Genomic DNA, 14824 nt, shown 5'->3' with positions numbered 1-14824 from the left:
AGTGGTATATATTTTTGAGATTCTTCAGGATCAAAATATCATAATAAAAAAATATAAAGGATTAAAGAAAAATTACAAAAATTAAGTTCAATTGTTATACAATTAGTTGGCATTGCTGGGAAAGTCAACTGATGTATTCTTCCGTGATTCTTCTGGATTAAATAATCATAATAAAAAAATAAAAAAAAACAATTAGAAAATGGTTCTTGTAAAATAAATCTAGGGGTAATTTCCGAGCAAGTAAAATGTAAAGGATTTATAGGTAAAAAAGGGGCACCGGGATAAGTGGTATAGCGTTTTGAGATTCTTCAGGATCAAAAAATCATAATAAAAATAAATAATTAACGTAAAATTACAAAAATTAAGTTTAATTATTATACAATTAGGTGGGCATTGCCGAGAAAGTCAACTGATATATTCTTCCGTGATTCTTCAGAATCGAACAATCATAATAATAAAAATTTAAAAACGTTATGAGGGGTTATTGTAAAATAAATATAGGGGTAATTTCCGAGTAAGTAAAATTTAAAGGATTTATAGGAAAAAAAGACGGGGTAACAAGATAAGGTTGTTCCGTCAGGTGTTAGTAGACCGTTATCCGGAGTCCGTTAAGGAATGAGGAGGTATAAATACCCCTGCAGTGCGAGATTTTAGTGGCTGAGAATGGTTCCAGTTTCCGAGGGAGCTTCTCTTCCACGGCGACGGAATCCGAGCTCGGAGGAGCGATGATAGCGGCGAGGAAGGCGGCGGAGGCGGCCGGGAAAGCGCTGCAGGAGGAGGTGCGGCGATGGGGAAGCATGAAGCCGACGGGAGTGAGCCTGCGGTATATGATGGAGTTCGGATCTAGGCCGACGGAGCGGATTCTGCTGTTGTCGGCGCAGTTCTTGCACAAGGAGCTGCCGATCCGGATCGCTCGCCGCGCGATTGAGATCGAGAGCTTGCCGTTTGGCTTGTCCGATAAGCCTGCCGTGCTGAAGGTGCGTCAGTTCTCGGATTTGTTGTTTTTTTTTTGTTTTTTTTGCATGATCTCTGGATTTTCGATGGATTAGGAGGAATTTTGGTGGATCTGTGTTTTTGAGGAAGGATTTTGGGAAATATCTCGGTGGCGCTTTAATGCGATAACTTTAATGATGGAGGATACACGTTAACTCATGATCCGCTGGTTTTTCCCCCTCTTACTGCTTTCATTAACCGCAACCACACTGAAATTGGTGTGAAATCGATAGTCTGCCGTTTGGCTTGTCCGATAAGCGTGCCGTGCTGAAGGTGCGTCAGTTCTCGGATTTCTCGTTTTTTTTTTGTTCTTTTTTTGCATGATCTCTGGATTTTCGCTGAATTAGGAGGAATTTTGGTGGATCTGTGTTTTTGAGGAAGGATTTTGGGAAATATCTCGGTGATATCTTTAATGCGATATCTTTAATGCGGAAGCGGTTATTAATTTTGGAGGATAAAAGTTAATTCCTGGTCGGCTCTTTTTTCCCCCTTTTACTGCTTTCATTATCCGCTACCACGCTGAAATCAATAATCGAAAATCTTTCGTTTTTAGTTTTTTTTTTTGCATGATCTCTTGATTTTCGCTGAATTAGGAGGAATTTTGGTGGATATCTGTCATTTTTGAAGGATTTGACGAAATATCTTGGAGGTCTCTTTACGGCAATCTCTTTAATGCGGAAGTGGTTAATAATTTTAGGGGATAAAATTTAGCTCGTGATCGGCTGTTTTTTCCCCCTTTTTTGGTTAAACTATCCGCAACCTTACTGAAATTGGTGTGAATTCGAGAGCCTGTATTTTAACTTAGCCGACAAGCCTGCCGTGCTGAAAGTGCGTCAATTCTCTGATCTGGATTTATGAAGGATTTCACGATATATCTGATTGATTTCACCGAGGTTGAAGGACCGCTGTAACAATTTCATATACAGCGAACTCAATAATGTGGAAGCGTTAATTAATTTTAGAATTATTTCATGATCGGCTGTTTTTCCCCTCTTTTTTCATTTTATTATCCCCAACCTTACTGAAATTGGTTTGAAGTCGATAGTCTGTCTTTTGGCTTATTCCCTTAGCATGCCGAGCATTAGGTGCGTCAAATCTCTAATCTATCATTTTTATTGCTTTTTATTTACATGATCTCTAGTGTTAGGATGATTTAGGTGGGTTTTTGGTGGATGAAAGTTTTCATTAAACATCTGGTTGATATCACGGTGGTTAAATGGTTGCCGTTATTAGTTTATACATAATGATCAATTTAAGGCTGTGAAATTTACTTCATGATCGACTGTTGTCCCCCTATTTTGCTCATACCATCAACAACTACACTGAAATTTGTGTCGTCACGGAGTGAAATCAATGATCGGATTTAATCATGATCTTTATATCTTTGATTTCTGAAGGTGAGGGACTGGTACCTGGACTCCTTCCGTGATCTTCGGTTATTTCCGGAGATCAAGGACGCCGAAGACGAGCGGGCTTTCACAAATATGATCAAGATGATCAAGGTGAGGCATAACAACGTGGTGCCCACCATGGCCTTGGGCGTTCAGCAGCTGAAGAAGGATCTGAACCCGAAGGTCTCTCGCAGGGATCTCGAAGAGATTCACGAATTCCTTGATCGCTTCTACATGTCGAGAATTGGGATCCGTATGCTCATAGGTTTGATAATATATCCTTTCTTTCTCTAATCATGAATAACGAGTTATTTTCCTTACCTGCATCCTACTCTCTCGGAATTATAGGAGCCCGAATTTAATGTTTTCTTTTACAAATTTTGACCAGAAGTATTTTTCATCGACCCTTTTTAAAAATAATTTATCTTCAAGAGAGTTGGGAATCAAACAATGTGGAGAAATTCAATTGGGAAATGCGGTATGTAAGATATTTCACTCGGATTAAAATGTTATTGGATTAATATTCAGATCCTAGGTTCACATCCTACTTTCAATTCTTTGGTATGTCATGGCTTTTAAATGTATTTTATGATTTATTTTAATAAAATTTTTAAATCTCTGTGAGGCTCTGGTTATCTGTTTCTTGCTTTCTGCTGGTGTAACAATCTAATAGTGCCCTACCAGATTCTGCTTGTTAAGATATACTAAATATTTAACCGATTATTTAAGTCGATGATGTTGGTTCCTCTGGGAACTGCAGGGCAGCATGTTACTTTGCATGATCCGAATCCAGAGCCTGGCTGCATAGGCCAAATAAACACAAAAATGTCACCCATCGCCGTTGCTCGTGCTGCAAGTGAGGATGCGAGATTTATGTGCATGCGGAAATACGGTAGTGCCCCCGATGTCACCATCTATGGAGACCCAGATTTCAACTTTCCGTGAGTCCCTCCTCGTCTTTTTCCTCTTTCCTAAATGCATTATTGTAGTATTTACTATTTATGACTTTGCTTTATTTTTCATAGTAAGAAACTTCAGAAAAATAAAAGTTATCTTTTTCATTAAATTTATCATTTACCGTTGTTTTTGAAAGATCTCCCTGAAAACATGATTCACGTACGGGACCTAGACTAAAAAATCATTTCTTTGGTACCATGGATTTCTTTTTTTCTTCTTTTTTTTTAAAATTCATGAGGCGGTCACCCGAACTAATCGGTAACCACCCGTTCTTTTTTTTTTCTTCTTCTTCTTCTGCTGATTCGTCAATTATTTAAAGATTACGAATGAACTAGTATTTAAATTTAATAAAAAGAAGGTTTTTATGAATTTATTTCTTCACCGCTGTTTTTGTGTGATCTCCCTGAAAATAATTTTAAAACCTGCTCACACACTAAAAAAATTATCAGTTCTCATTGATCTCACTAAATCCTATTTACAGATCCTTCAAAAATTTATAACTTTCTGGCATTCCTTTGCTCTATCCTTCAGGGTTAGAGACTAGTAAATAAATTCCATCTTTTTTCTGCAAATAATTTCTTTCACAGGTGTTTTTGCATGATCTCTCTGAAAAATGATTTAAATACTAGTTCATTATTGTCGTATTCATGGGTTTCATTTGATCTTCCTCCGCAGATACGTACCCTCTCATTTGCATCTCATGGTGTTTGAGCTGGTGAAGAACTCACTGCGTGCAGTTCAGGAACGATTTATGGATTCTGAGAGGGAGGCGCCTCCCGTGAGGATTATCGTCGCAGATGGTCTAGAAGACGTCACTATTAAGGTTAGTCTGTCTATATTAAACGCAATTTTCCCCGTTTTTCCTTTTGTCACACTTCCGGGGTAACAAACTATTTAAACAAAATTAGTGTTGGATGATCTTTTATTTAGAAAAATTATAGTGTGCATAAATTACCACTGTCTTAATGAATTTTCCATTAAAACGAATTTTTTAAAAATAGAAGAATAAAACATATATGAATTATGGGTTTGGCACCTCGCAATTGTTCAGTGGAACAGGTGGTCTATACCATTTAACGACGGGTTTCTGTGTTTTTTGGCTTTTGTCAAAGATTTCTCGGAGTATCATTGTTTTTTTTTTAATTTTGAGAAATAAGATCCATCGTTCATGTAATTTTCATGGTATAGATGTCTGGAATCCGCGCCTTTGGCTAAGACATTTAGCTGTGATTAATTTCCAGTAAATAATGGATAAAGCTAACTGAATGAAATAATTTTTTTCATTGTTTGAATTTTGTATTATAATTTAATTCTCGGAAAGTTCTCAATGGTGAACCTAAAATTAGCAGGAACGACTTCGTCAAATAATTTTTCCGTGGAGAATTACTTTTTTTAAATAAGGAGAACTAATATCTATTGTTCGTATTGCTTTTTAAGTAGTGTATAGGTTTCTTGGAGCAAGCTCCTCAGCTAATGATTTTTAGTCATGATTAATGTTCCATTAAATCAACGATAAAAACTCTCTAAAATGAATTTCTTTTTCTAATACGGGGATTGTGTTAATGTGCGTCCTTACTATGACTCTTGTGATAGAATGAAAAAATTACTTGAAATTCCTCCCCAATTACCTGTGGAAATTATGAAGCATCACTTTTTGCCTATTTTACAGTATTCGAATTTCTATTTTAAAGTAAATTTACGTAAATGTAGATATCTGATGAAGGCGGGGGCATCCCAAGAAGCGGACTTCCCAAAATATTCACATATCTTTACAGCACGGCAAAAGATCCGGTCGGCGAGGATTCCGACTATGGAACGTCGTCAATCATGGCAGGGTACGGCTGCGGTCTCCCCATAAGCCGTCTCTATGCCCGTTATTTTGGCGGCGATCTTCAGATTATATCCATGGAAGGTTACGGTGCGTAACATTTGCCCACATCATCTCTCTCTTATTTCATTTGATCCTATGATGATTAGATTGTGATCACATAGTTTATCATGAAGGGAAATTCTTTTGATTCAGTCTAATTCAATATAGTTGTGGGTTTTAATCGTATCAATTTCTTCATTTCGCCGTCGGTATCGTCATCCATGGGTTGTTCATAGGAGTGACGATGACGATGAATTTGTTATAATCAATTCATTGCGCATGGTCGTCAAATAATAGTACCTCTGCTATTTGATCTTCCTATTATTAGTCTTAAGAAAAAAGATCTTGATTGAGGCATTAGTTTTCAATCATATGTATAAAAATGAGATATCTCTGCAAATTTGATATTCTGGTAATTAATTTGTCATTCAGTTCTATGAGATCATTTTTATATGCGTACTTATCTGGAATAAAAAAAACAGTTTACTATGAAACATTAATCTAATTTGCTAAGCTACACCCAAGTAGTATTGAGAGGGAGGAACCACATAGTAAATTATTTTTCGGCCTAATAATATTATTTTTGAAAAAAATTCACAGTTTCTGAATATTTTGAAAATGTTATTTGAAGAATGATTATTTTTTTTAATTTTGGGGAAAATATTGCAGGAACGGACGCCTACCTGCACCTGTCCCGGCTGGGGGACTCGCAAGAACCGCTTCCATAATAATATTATTTTCTCTCTCCACATCACCACTGTTAGATTGATGGATTTTCAGACAGACCAATGGATGGACGGTCTAGATCAGCCGGCCTAACAGTTGGGTATGTACCTGGATCCCCCTAATTTGTATATTTCTTGCCCTGTCTTGTACCATAGTCATCGACGGCATAGAGTTAGATAGTTTGAATTTATTTCTCACTATCGATGTGCTAGAATTTAGTAGTTGAAATATTTGAAATATTTATTGCATGTCGTCATTAACTTATATGAATATGAATGAAATTTATGATCTCTACTTCCAACCCTGAAAGAGTCAACTGAGAGAGAGAGAGGGAGTGAGAGAAAGTCGGTTTCTGAGATCCAAGAGAGAATGATTCTTTTCTTAGCGCTAGCATTTCAAGCCTGATAGAGAGAGACTTTTTCTAAGAAACAGTCTTCTCAGGCATTCTTCCATTTGATTGTTGGCTTTGGGCTTGGGTAGAGAGAGAGAAATATTAATGAATTGATTTAAGCAACAAAAGAAACGTGAATTCCTTTTTGAAGCCCTCATATTTCATGCATAATAGACAGACACACCTTCTAAGCAACAGGTTTTCAAGTGTTGGCTTATGATGAATGGTCAACTTTGACCTTTGGACTTGAGTAGACTGTAGTGCTACCGACTAGAGAACGAATACGAAAATGGATGTTGGATAACGACGTCGGGAGTTTTTTCGTCTCACATCCGTTCGTTATCGATAATTTCATATTCGATATCCGTCATCTGCTATCAGATAACAATAACGAATATTGGAATTTTTTTGTAGTTATCATATCCGTTATCCGAGAGCGTTTCTCAATTTTGAAGGTTCTTCTGTTATTATAGCACACTGGTATTTGCATATCGAATAAGAGTATGTCTCTCTATCGCGAGAAAGAGAGAGTAGGAGAACAAGCAACAGTCAGAGACAGACGAGTGAGAGAGAGAGGCAAAGAGAGCGGGAGGGGGAGAGAGTGATGTGGGACACAAAAACGGAATTTGTGAAATTGATTAATTAACACCACTATATTATTAATTAAGTGTTCCTTGAGGGTGATCTGAATTCGGCTTAATCCTATAGACGGGGGCTAAGTTGATGGAGCAAGGCTTTAACAATGACATTTTGGTAATACTTATGATATTCCTAACTTAATGGAAGTGAGAGATTTGAAATGATCGACTAAAGTTTAGCACACGGAAATTCTAAAGTAAACAAGCACTGGGAGTAAATTAATAATTATCAAGAACCAACAATTATCTCAAAGTTAGGGTGTCACAAGGTACCTCAGAGACGGGAGCCAATAGCTTGATTGTTCTGGTGTTGAATGGCCTTGATTGACGTTGCTCTGCAGCTCCACGAGTAGATGTGAATAAAGAGCGGAGAATGTGTGGGAATCGGATAAAAGGGAGTGTGAGATTTGATCGGCACGAGAAGATGTTAATGTGTAATGTGAAAGGGGTGGAGATGAAGTATGGAAAATGACATACACAATGGATGGGATAAGGCGTGATAATTGATGAAGTTAAGAAGGGAGACAATGAGGACTAGATGGAAATGATGGGGTGAGATGAAGGGATGTGTTCAATGATGGGAATGATGGGGGTAAGATGATAGGAAAATGATGGAGATAATAAAATATGGAGAAAGGAAGGAGGAACCCAAGAGGAGTTGCCCGATGTTGAAGATGAGAAGTCGTTGTAGCCATTTTGCTGCCGTTATCAACAGAAATTACTAGAGAATCACTCTTTCTCACAAACAACTCAACATTAATTCTCGAGCAAAAGTGTTCATACTAGCAGGCTCGTAGCCCTTTTCAAGGAAAAGAAACATGCAGTTACAAGGAAAATAAATTGTCAATTCAAAATGGTGGTTTAAGAGAAAGTAGTAGAGAGAATAGTGGTTCACATAGAAAAAGTTGTGGGGAAAGGTTAGGGTGAGAGGTTATGAGAAAAGTCAATTTGGAAGTTATAGGGAAGAGAGAAATAAAAAAAATTAGAGAGGAAAGAGAATGGTGGAATAGTCAACAATAGTGGAGCAGTTAAGAGGATGAGAGAAGGGATAGAAAGAAAGAGAACAAGTGGACAAGAAAAGTTAAAGAAAAAAGGCTGAGTGAGGAGAGAGAAAAGAGTGTGAGAGAGAGGAGAAAAGTCAAAGAAATGGGCTGAATGAGGAGATAGAACAAAAGAATGTGAGACTTAGAGAGAAAAAGAGAAGGGAGAGAAGAGAGAGGTAAATGCTAAGCATTTACCATCAGAAAGTCAGAGAGAGGTAGGGAAAGCCAGAAGGAGAGAGTCAGAGGGAGGAAGAGATAGCAAGCGAAAGAAGAGAGTGGAAGAGAGAGAGCAGGACGGTGAGGCAGAGAGCTGGAAGGAGAGCGAGAGAGGGGGAGAGTGAGAGAGAAAAAGAGGATTTATGTTATCGGTTATCCAAAACTTTATTGTTTCATAATTGATCACATTATTTGCCTAACAATATCCATTATAGTTACCCGTTTTCTACCCTGAAACAGTTATCTGTTTTTGATATCTGTTATCAGACTTGCTTTGGACTTCTCCAGATAACGGATATCACTGTATCCCATAATGGATATCGGATACAGATACCATTAGTAGCACCCTAGTTGACAGATACTCATGAATTGATTTTAGCAAGAGAGAGAAGTAGATATTCATTTTCTAAACACTAGTCTTTGGTGTCTAAAAGAGACATCTTCAAAGCAGTAGTCTTTCAAGTGTGACAAAGACATTGAGAAATAGAGAGAGAGACTCATTCTTCCATTTGATTGTTGGCTTGTGATGACTGGTGAACTTTGACCTTGAGCTTGGGTAGAGAGGGAAATATAAATTGATTGATACAAGCAAGAGAGAGAAACAGACTCATTTTCTTAGCTCTAGTCTTTCATGCCTGAAAGAGACATCTTCTAAACAATAGTCTTTCAAGTGTGACAAAGAGAGAGAGAGAGAGAGAGAGAGAGAGACTCATTCTTCCATTTGATTGTTGGCCTGTGACGAATGGTGAATTTTGACCTTGAGCTTGGGTAGAGTGAGAGAGGGGTCCTCTTTGAGCACACCAGGAGCCTTCACCATGTGTATGCTCTGTTCCAGTTCCTTCACGGCGGCCTTCATCTCAGCCACCTTCTTACCCTTCATCCTGCACCAATTTCCACACCCCGAATCGATATTAGAACACACTTCCAACACATAATCTGTTCTTCCATCTAAACTGGCCTACCCTTTAGACCTTACATATACCTAAGGATCATATCTATTTATCGCATCGGGAGGGTCACCGATTATGTGTGATATCCCTTATTTTTCTTCAAAAATAGATAAATTAGCCATCCCTCTGACAATCACTTCCATATTAATCAGAGTATATCTATGGTAGATCATATCTCTCCAAAAATTAATCCCCCAGCTAATCTCTCCATCTTGCTCTCCACATCTACCTCTCATTTCTCATCTCTCTCTACACTTATCTCTTTATCTCTTTATCTACATCTATCTCTCTACTGATCTCTTCATCTCTCTCAACTTCTCTCCCTACTTATCCCATATCTTTCTCTATAAATATATCTCCACAAATCTCTTTATCTCCCTACTTATCTCTTCATCCCTTCATCAACATCTCCCTATGTATCTCTTCATATGTAATTCGACTAACCTCTATAATTATCTCTCCATCTCTCCCTCAACCTATCCCTCTATGTATCTCTTCATCTCTATATCAACATACTTCTTCCTCCAACCTCCAACCATGTAATACATTCATCAATCTAAAACTCCATATGCTTATACCTCTATCATTAATATATCTCTATTAATCAACCAATATTGCAGAGGAAAACAAAGAATTTTCGTCCAATTCCATGCTACTAAACAAGAAAAAAATATAGAATACGAGTAAAGAAAATTGAAATAATCATAAAAAAGAAGTTGGAAAGGAAATGGGAACCTCTGGGCATGGTGCTTGGCTTCCCTGGCCACTCTGATCTTGTCGATCTTCTTAATTGCCTTGAGCGTGTTCTCCGCGACGTTCCTGTCGTATCTCTCTGGTCTGTTCCTCTTCCTTTCAAACTCAAAGGTGGCGTCCTGTAAAAGAGAGATATATGGATAGAGATAGAGAGGATCATTAAACTCATCTTAATAAGAATGATCAAAATATCATAAATAAATAAGTAACAATAAGTACGCCGTCGCCTGCGTTCCTTAAGTGACAGATAGAGAGAAACGGAGCCGGAGCCGGAGATGGAGACGGAGCCGGAGACGGAGACGGAGACGGAGACGGAGACGGAGACGGAGACGGAGACGGAGACGGAGACGGAGACGGAGACGGAGACGGAGACGGAGACGGAGACGGAGACGGAGACGGAGACGGAGACGGAGACGGAGACGGAGACGGAGACGGAGACGGAGACGGAGACGGAGACGGAGACGGAGACCGAGACGGAGACGGAGACGGAGACCGAGACCGAGACCGAGACCGAGACCGAGACCGAGACCGAGATGGAGACGGAGACGGAGAAAGAGCTATGGGTAGAAGGAGACGGAGAGACAGAGAGACAGAGACAGAGAGATACTGGTAGATAGAGATAGAGAGAGAGAGAGACAGTGATAGAGATATAAATGAAATCAGACATTGAAGAGCAGTAGGGCAAACGCAAGATGGAAAAAATATATCGACAGACCGAGATAGACGGAGTCAGCTATATAAGAGCATTATGCCCGATTCATGAATGAAAAATTTTGCCAAAATAAAAGTATATATGACAAAAACCAAACTGTCACCTGCGTCATATCCTTTCCATGGAGCCTTCTGTAGGCCTTAGTCCATTTGACCTTGCGAGGATTTCTCTTCATCTTGAAATTCTTGTGACACTTCGACCTACAGAATCGAAATATCTGCAAAAACAATAATGTCTAAATTATTACACAGTTTACATAGTTTATACTTAATGGGGAATTATTCTATTTGAAAAAGGATGAAATATAAATATAAATAAAGAAAAGGTAAAATCAAAGGTAACGTTGCTTAGACGACAGGAACAAAAGGTTTTCTTTCCTACCTTGATTTCCAGTTTCCAATGCATCAGAAAATGAATTTACAAATAGATAGGCATAAATGTAAAGGGAGGGGGAGAGATAATCTACAGAGAGATTAGAATATATATGGATCAAGAGATAAAGATTGAAGATATATATATCAAGAGATAAGTAGACATATCAAGAGACGATATACCACAGAAGCTCTTATCATACAAGCATGAATACAGAAATAAATATTCAAACATATTAGTGGATAATAAAGAGTGGGAGATCTAGATAGAGATTAAGTGAGATAGATAGAGCAGAGAAAGTGATGAAGATATAAGTAGAGTGATAGTTATATAAAAAGAGAGAGAGGGAGAGAGATAAGATACACCGATATTAGATCAGACTTTCGCCAAATTCCGTATGAACTCTTATTTAAATAATCAATTATAGAAATGCACATACTGATAATCTGAAACCATCTTCTATGATTCTAAAAAACCATTTGATGGACACCACTAATCTTCGCAGAAAGAAAAGTAACACTAAAACTCGAAAATTGTAAAGAGATTAAGCAAAAAACCTTGGCATCATTACGAACAAACTGTATTCCATGGCCTGGGTAGATGCTTGAAGAGCAAAACCAACATTTTTCTATCCTCATCTTCCCACCTGCACGACAGACAAAACAAAGCTACAAAATAAGATGAATGGAAGCAGCCACCATCCGGTCTAAAATTAGACTCCAAAATGTCGAGAAAAGAAAGTTCATAGCATTCCAATGGAAATCCCACTTCAATTAGAGATTGGATTTGCACCAACAGAAACCATAAATTTGTCAACAATCGACAGAGGCATGTGCGAAATTTTTAGAGTAAAAAGAAGCTGAGCCCAAGAACATGTTTGAAAATATCTCAACCAAAGTTGAGCTGGGTAATATGAGGAGACTGCATTTGCGCCAACGGCAACCGCAAATTTTATTAAAGAACAACAGAGTAGGGATGTGTGAAAGTAAGTGAGAAAAAGTGCCCAAGAATGTTTGAAAATATTTCATTTAAAAAAAGATAACTGGATTCATAAATTTGTAAACACCCAACAGAGGGATATGTGAATCTGCGCCCAATAACAAGTTCGAAAATATACCATCTTGAGATAGAGGGGATTGGATTTACACCAACAGAACCCATGAATTTTTAACCAACCAATAGAGGAATAGGGGAAACTTTAGATAAAAATGAAGCTAAGCCCGAGAACATGCTCGAACATATCTCATCGAAAATTGACCGGAACGCCGACTAAGTTGGAAATGTTATGACATAGACCACAAAAGATCATACAGAGTGAATATTTTTTTCCAAAAATAGAGATTACCCAAGAAGCAAAAGATGGAATAGATCAACGGGAAATCGTGAAATTTTCAGAAAATCATGGTTTAAAGAAGAAAGTCTCGAACTTTCAATCGAAATCGCTAGAAACAACGCCGCTTACGAGAAGTTTAGATGGAGACGAGCGAATAGAACGGCGGAGCGCCGCCAACGAAGTCGGAGAGGACCGCCCGACCCTTAAAAAGACTCTATTGTTAGGGCAGGAAGCTTGTAATAAAACAGTATCGGACTCTTCTCTGGCAAAATTCTATTTAAAAATCCATTTTCTTATTTTTTTCTCATTACAATTAAATACAAAGGAGAATAATTCATAGAACTCTTATGTACCTTACCCTTGAAATAATTTTCTCCATAATTTTTTGAGAATAATACGCAATTATAACGCTGTCTTTATGTTTTCTATAGTTCGTCTGAATTTATAGGAAACTCAAAAAAAGTGTAAATCTCAGTATAAAATGGAAATGTCTGATTTTTTCAACCCTAGATGTGTTTTTTATCTGACTTTTTTCTGAATAATCATATGTATTTTAGAATAGTTGTTTTAAGGGAGTATTATCTGATCAGTTTATGGCTCAGCTGCCCTCCCTTGATATTTTCTTGCAGTTTTCTATATTTTCTCTGAATTTATGGGAAATTCCTGATTTTTTTTAACCCTGGATGGGATTCTTAAGTGATTTTTTATGTAGTACAGTATTTATTTCAGAATAGTTGTTCTCAAGGAGAATTATCTGATTAATTTATTGCTCAACTGTCCTCCTTGTATATTTTCTTCTCATGTCTTGTGGGGTTACCCAGTACCTAATTCATAATTATGTATTTTATCCTTGCAATAATTTAATCCATAAAATTTTGAGACAACATGCAATAATTTTTTTTAATATGTCATCTTCGTTTATAGGAAACTCAAAAAACCGAGTAAATCTCAGTATAAAATAAAATTTTCTGATAGAAATATCAGTATAAAAAACCCTGGATGTGTTTTTTAACTTACATTTTCTGAATAATTATATTTGTTTAAGAATTATTGTCTTAGGGGAGTATTGTCTAATCAGTTTATGGCTCAACTGCCCTCCCTGGATATTTTATTCACATGCTTTGTGGGTTAGGTGTATATAATAAAATGCATTATATCATTCATGAATTTTCATGAATGACAGAATGTCATGTGATTCATTTTTCTATAGATGAAGACAATGATGATGATAATTACACAGTGATGATGACTCCACATAGTTTCCCCATCACTTTCTCTATTTTTACTCTTTCAAATGATGAGGGATGACAATGTGTCGGTCTCACGGCTATTATGATAATGACAATGATGATTTTACCCTTACCATTTTATTGGAAGTCTAGGTTGACAATGAGTCACTCTCATCATTGTCACTTGTGAGTGACAAACACATCATCATCACACGAACCCTTATTCCCATAAGTCACAACAATAAATCTCAGCATGAGTTTATAATTTGGATTGTGATATCATGCATTTTAACTCATGTGAAGTAGCAGTATATGTTCTAATTTGAAGAGTTTACCAGAAATCAAGCCTATACTGTTGTTTTGTAATGTATTCCCCTTTTATTCATTGTGCATATTAAAACTCAGTCATCGATCTGTGCCCATATAGCTTGTTATTTACCTCATTAATATACCTTTTTCATATAGCAGCCTCAGTAGTATGATCCCTCTCATGGAAGTAAACAGCATTTTACACTGATTGGTACACTGAAGTAATATTGTCATATGTTTACTTCGGGTGATCTGGATTTAAATTGCATGTGAAATGGATTGGAAAGTAAAATTTTCATATTTTGAGTTTATTTGACATGAATACATCACAATCTCGCATAGAAGCTACATAGCCTGTCAAATCCTTTTAAATAGGTGATTCATTAATTAATCTCATTGAAATACTCATGTCACGAAGTTCCTAACATCACATTCCTTGTCACTGGCTTGACTTTATTAAAAATATTAAGTTCCAAAACAGTAGCATGGGTTTCAACAAAATATCAAATAAACGAATCCGAAAGAATTTTATTGGGAACTTGTCTCCATAAGAGTAAGGATTGCATAAACAGTATATATATATATGGTAATAATTTACTCGGAATGCCTTGTAGTCAATTGAACTATGCATCTCTTTATCTCGAAGTTAAAATTTAGCATTCATCTTGTGGTTTTTTAAAAATAGTAATCCATCTAAACTCCATAAGTTCCAGTGCATTTGTAACTTATTATGTTGAAATCATTTCTAGATTAATACAAATTATAAATAAATTATGATAATAAGTTAAAATGTTTCAATTATGAACTAAAGTTTATAACAACAAAGATTACTGATGCCAGCTCACAAGGCTTATTGCATTTACAATATTGTGAACTAATAATACAGATAATTATGAACATTAAATTGGTTAAAATCTTTCCCCACCCTCTCTTTCTAAACA

The 14824-nt window shown here is 36.9% G+C and overlaps 2 protein-coding genes across 2 annotated transcripts; one reads left to right on the top strand and one right to left on the bottom strand.

The window, feature by feature from the left end:
* Window positions 1-648: 648 nt before the first annotated feature.
* PDK (pyruvate dehydrogenase kinase) lies at window positions 649-6134 on the top strand. The gene is made up of 6 exons (XM_078590542.1): window positions 649-977; window positions 2391-2649; window positions 3145-3325; window positions 4017-4164; window positions 5052-5259; window positions 5881-6134. Exons 1-6 carry the CDS (start codon window positions 726-728, stop codon window positions 5937-5939), a joined length of 1107 nt encoding a protein of 368 aa, XP_078446668.1. The 5' UTR covers window positions 649-725; the 3' UTR covers window positions 5940-6134.
* Window positions 6135-8784: 2650 nt separating this feature from the next.
* On the bottom strand, window positions 8785-12597 carry LOC144715694 (Ribosomal protein L24e family protein). Its single transcript, XM_078590657.1, has 5 exons — window positions 12475-12597; window positions 11570-11658; window positions 10744-10857; window positions 9911-10047; window positions 8785-9106 (listed from the first exon to the last, which is right to left on the bottom strand). Exons 2-5 carry the CDS (start codon window positions 11648-11650, stop codon window positions 8935-8937), a joined length of 504 nt encoding a protein of 167 aa, XP_078446783.1. The 5' UTR covers window positions 11651-11658; window positions 12475-12597; the 3' UTR covers window positions 8785-8934.
* Between the last annotated feature and the right edge of the window lie 2227 nt (window positions 12598-14824).

This window comes from Wolffia australiana, chromosome 19, assembly GCF_029677425.1.
Source record: "Wolffia australiana isolate 7733 chromosome 19, ASM2967742v1".
Classification (NCBI taxonomy): Eukaryota; Viridiplantae; Streptophyta; class Magnoliopsida; order Alismatales; family Araceae; genus Wolffia; species Wolffia australiana.
This window is presented reverse-complemented; position numbering and strand designations above follow the sequence as displayed.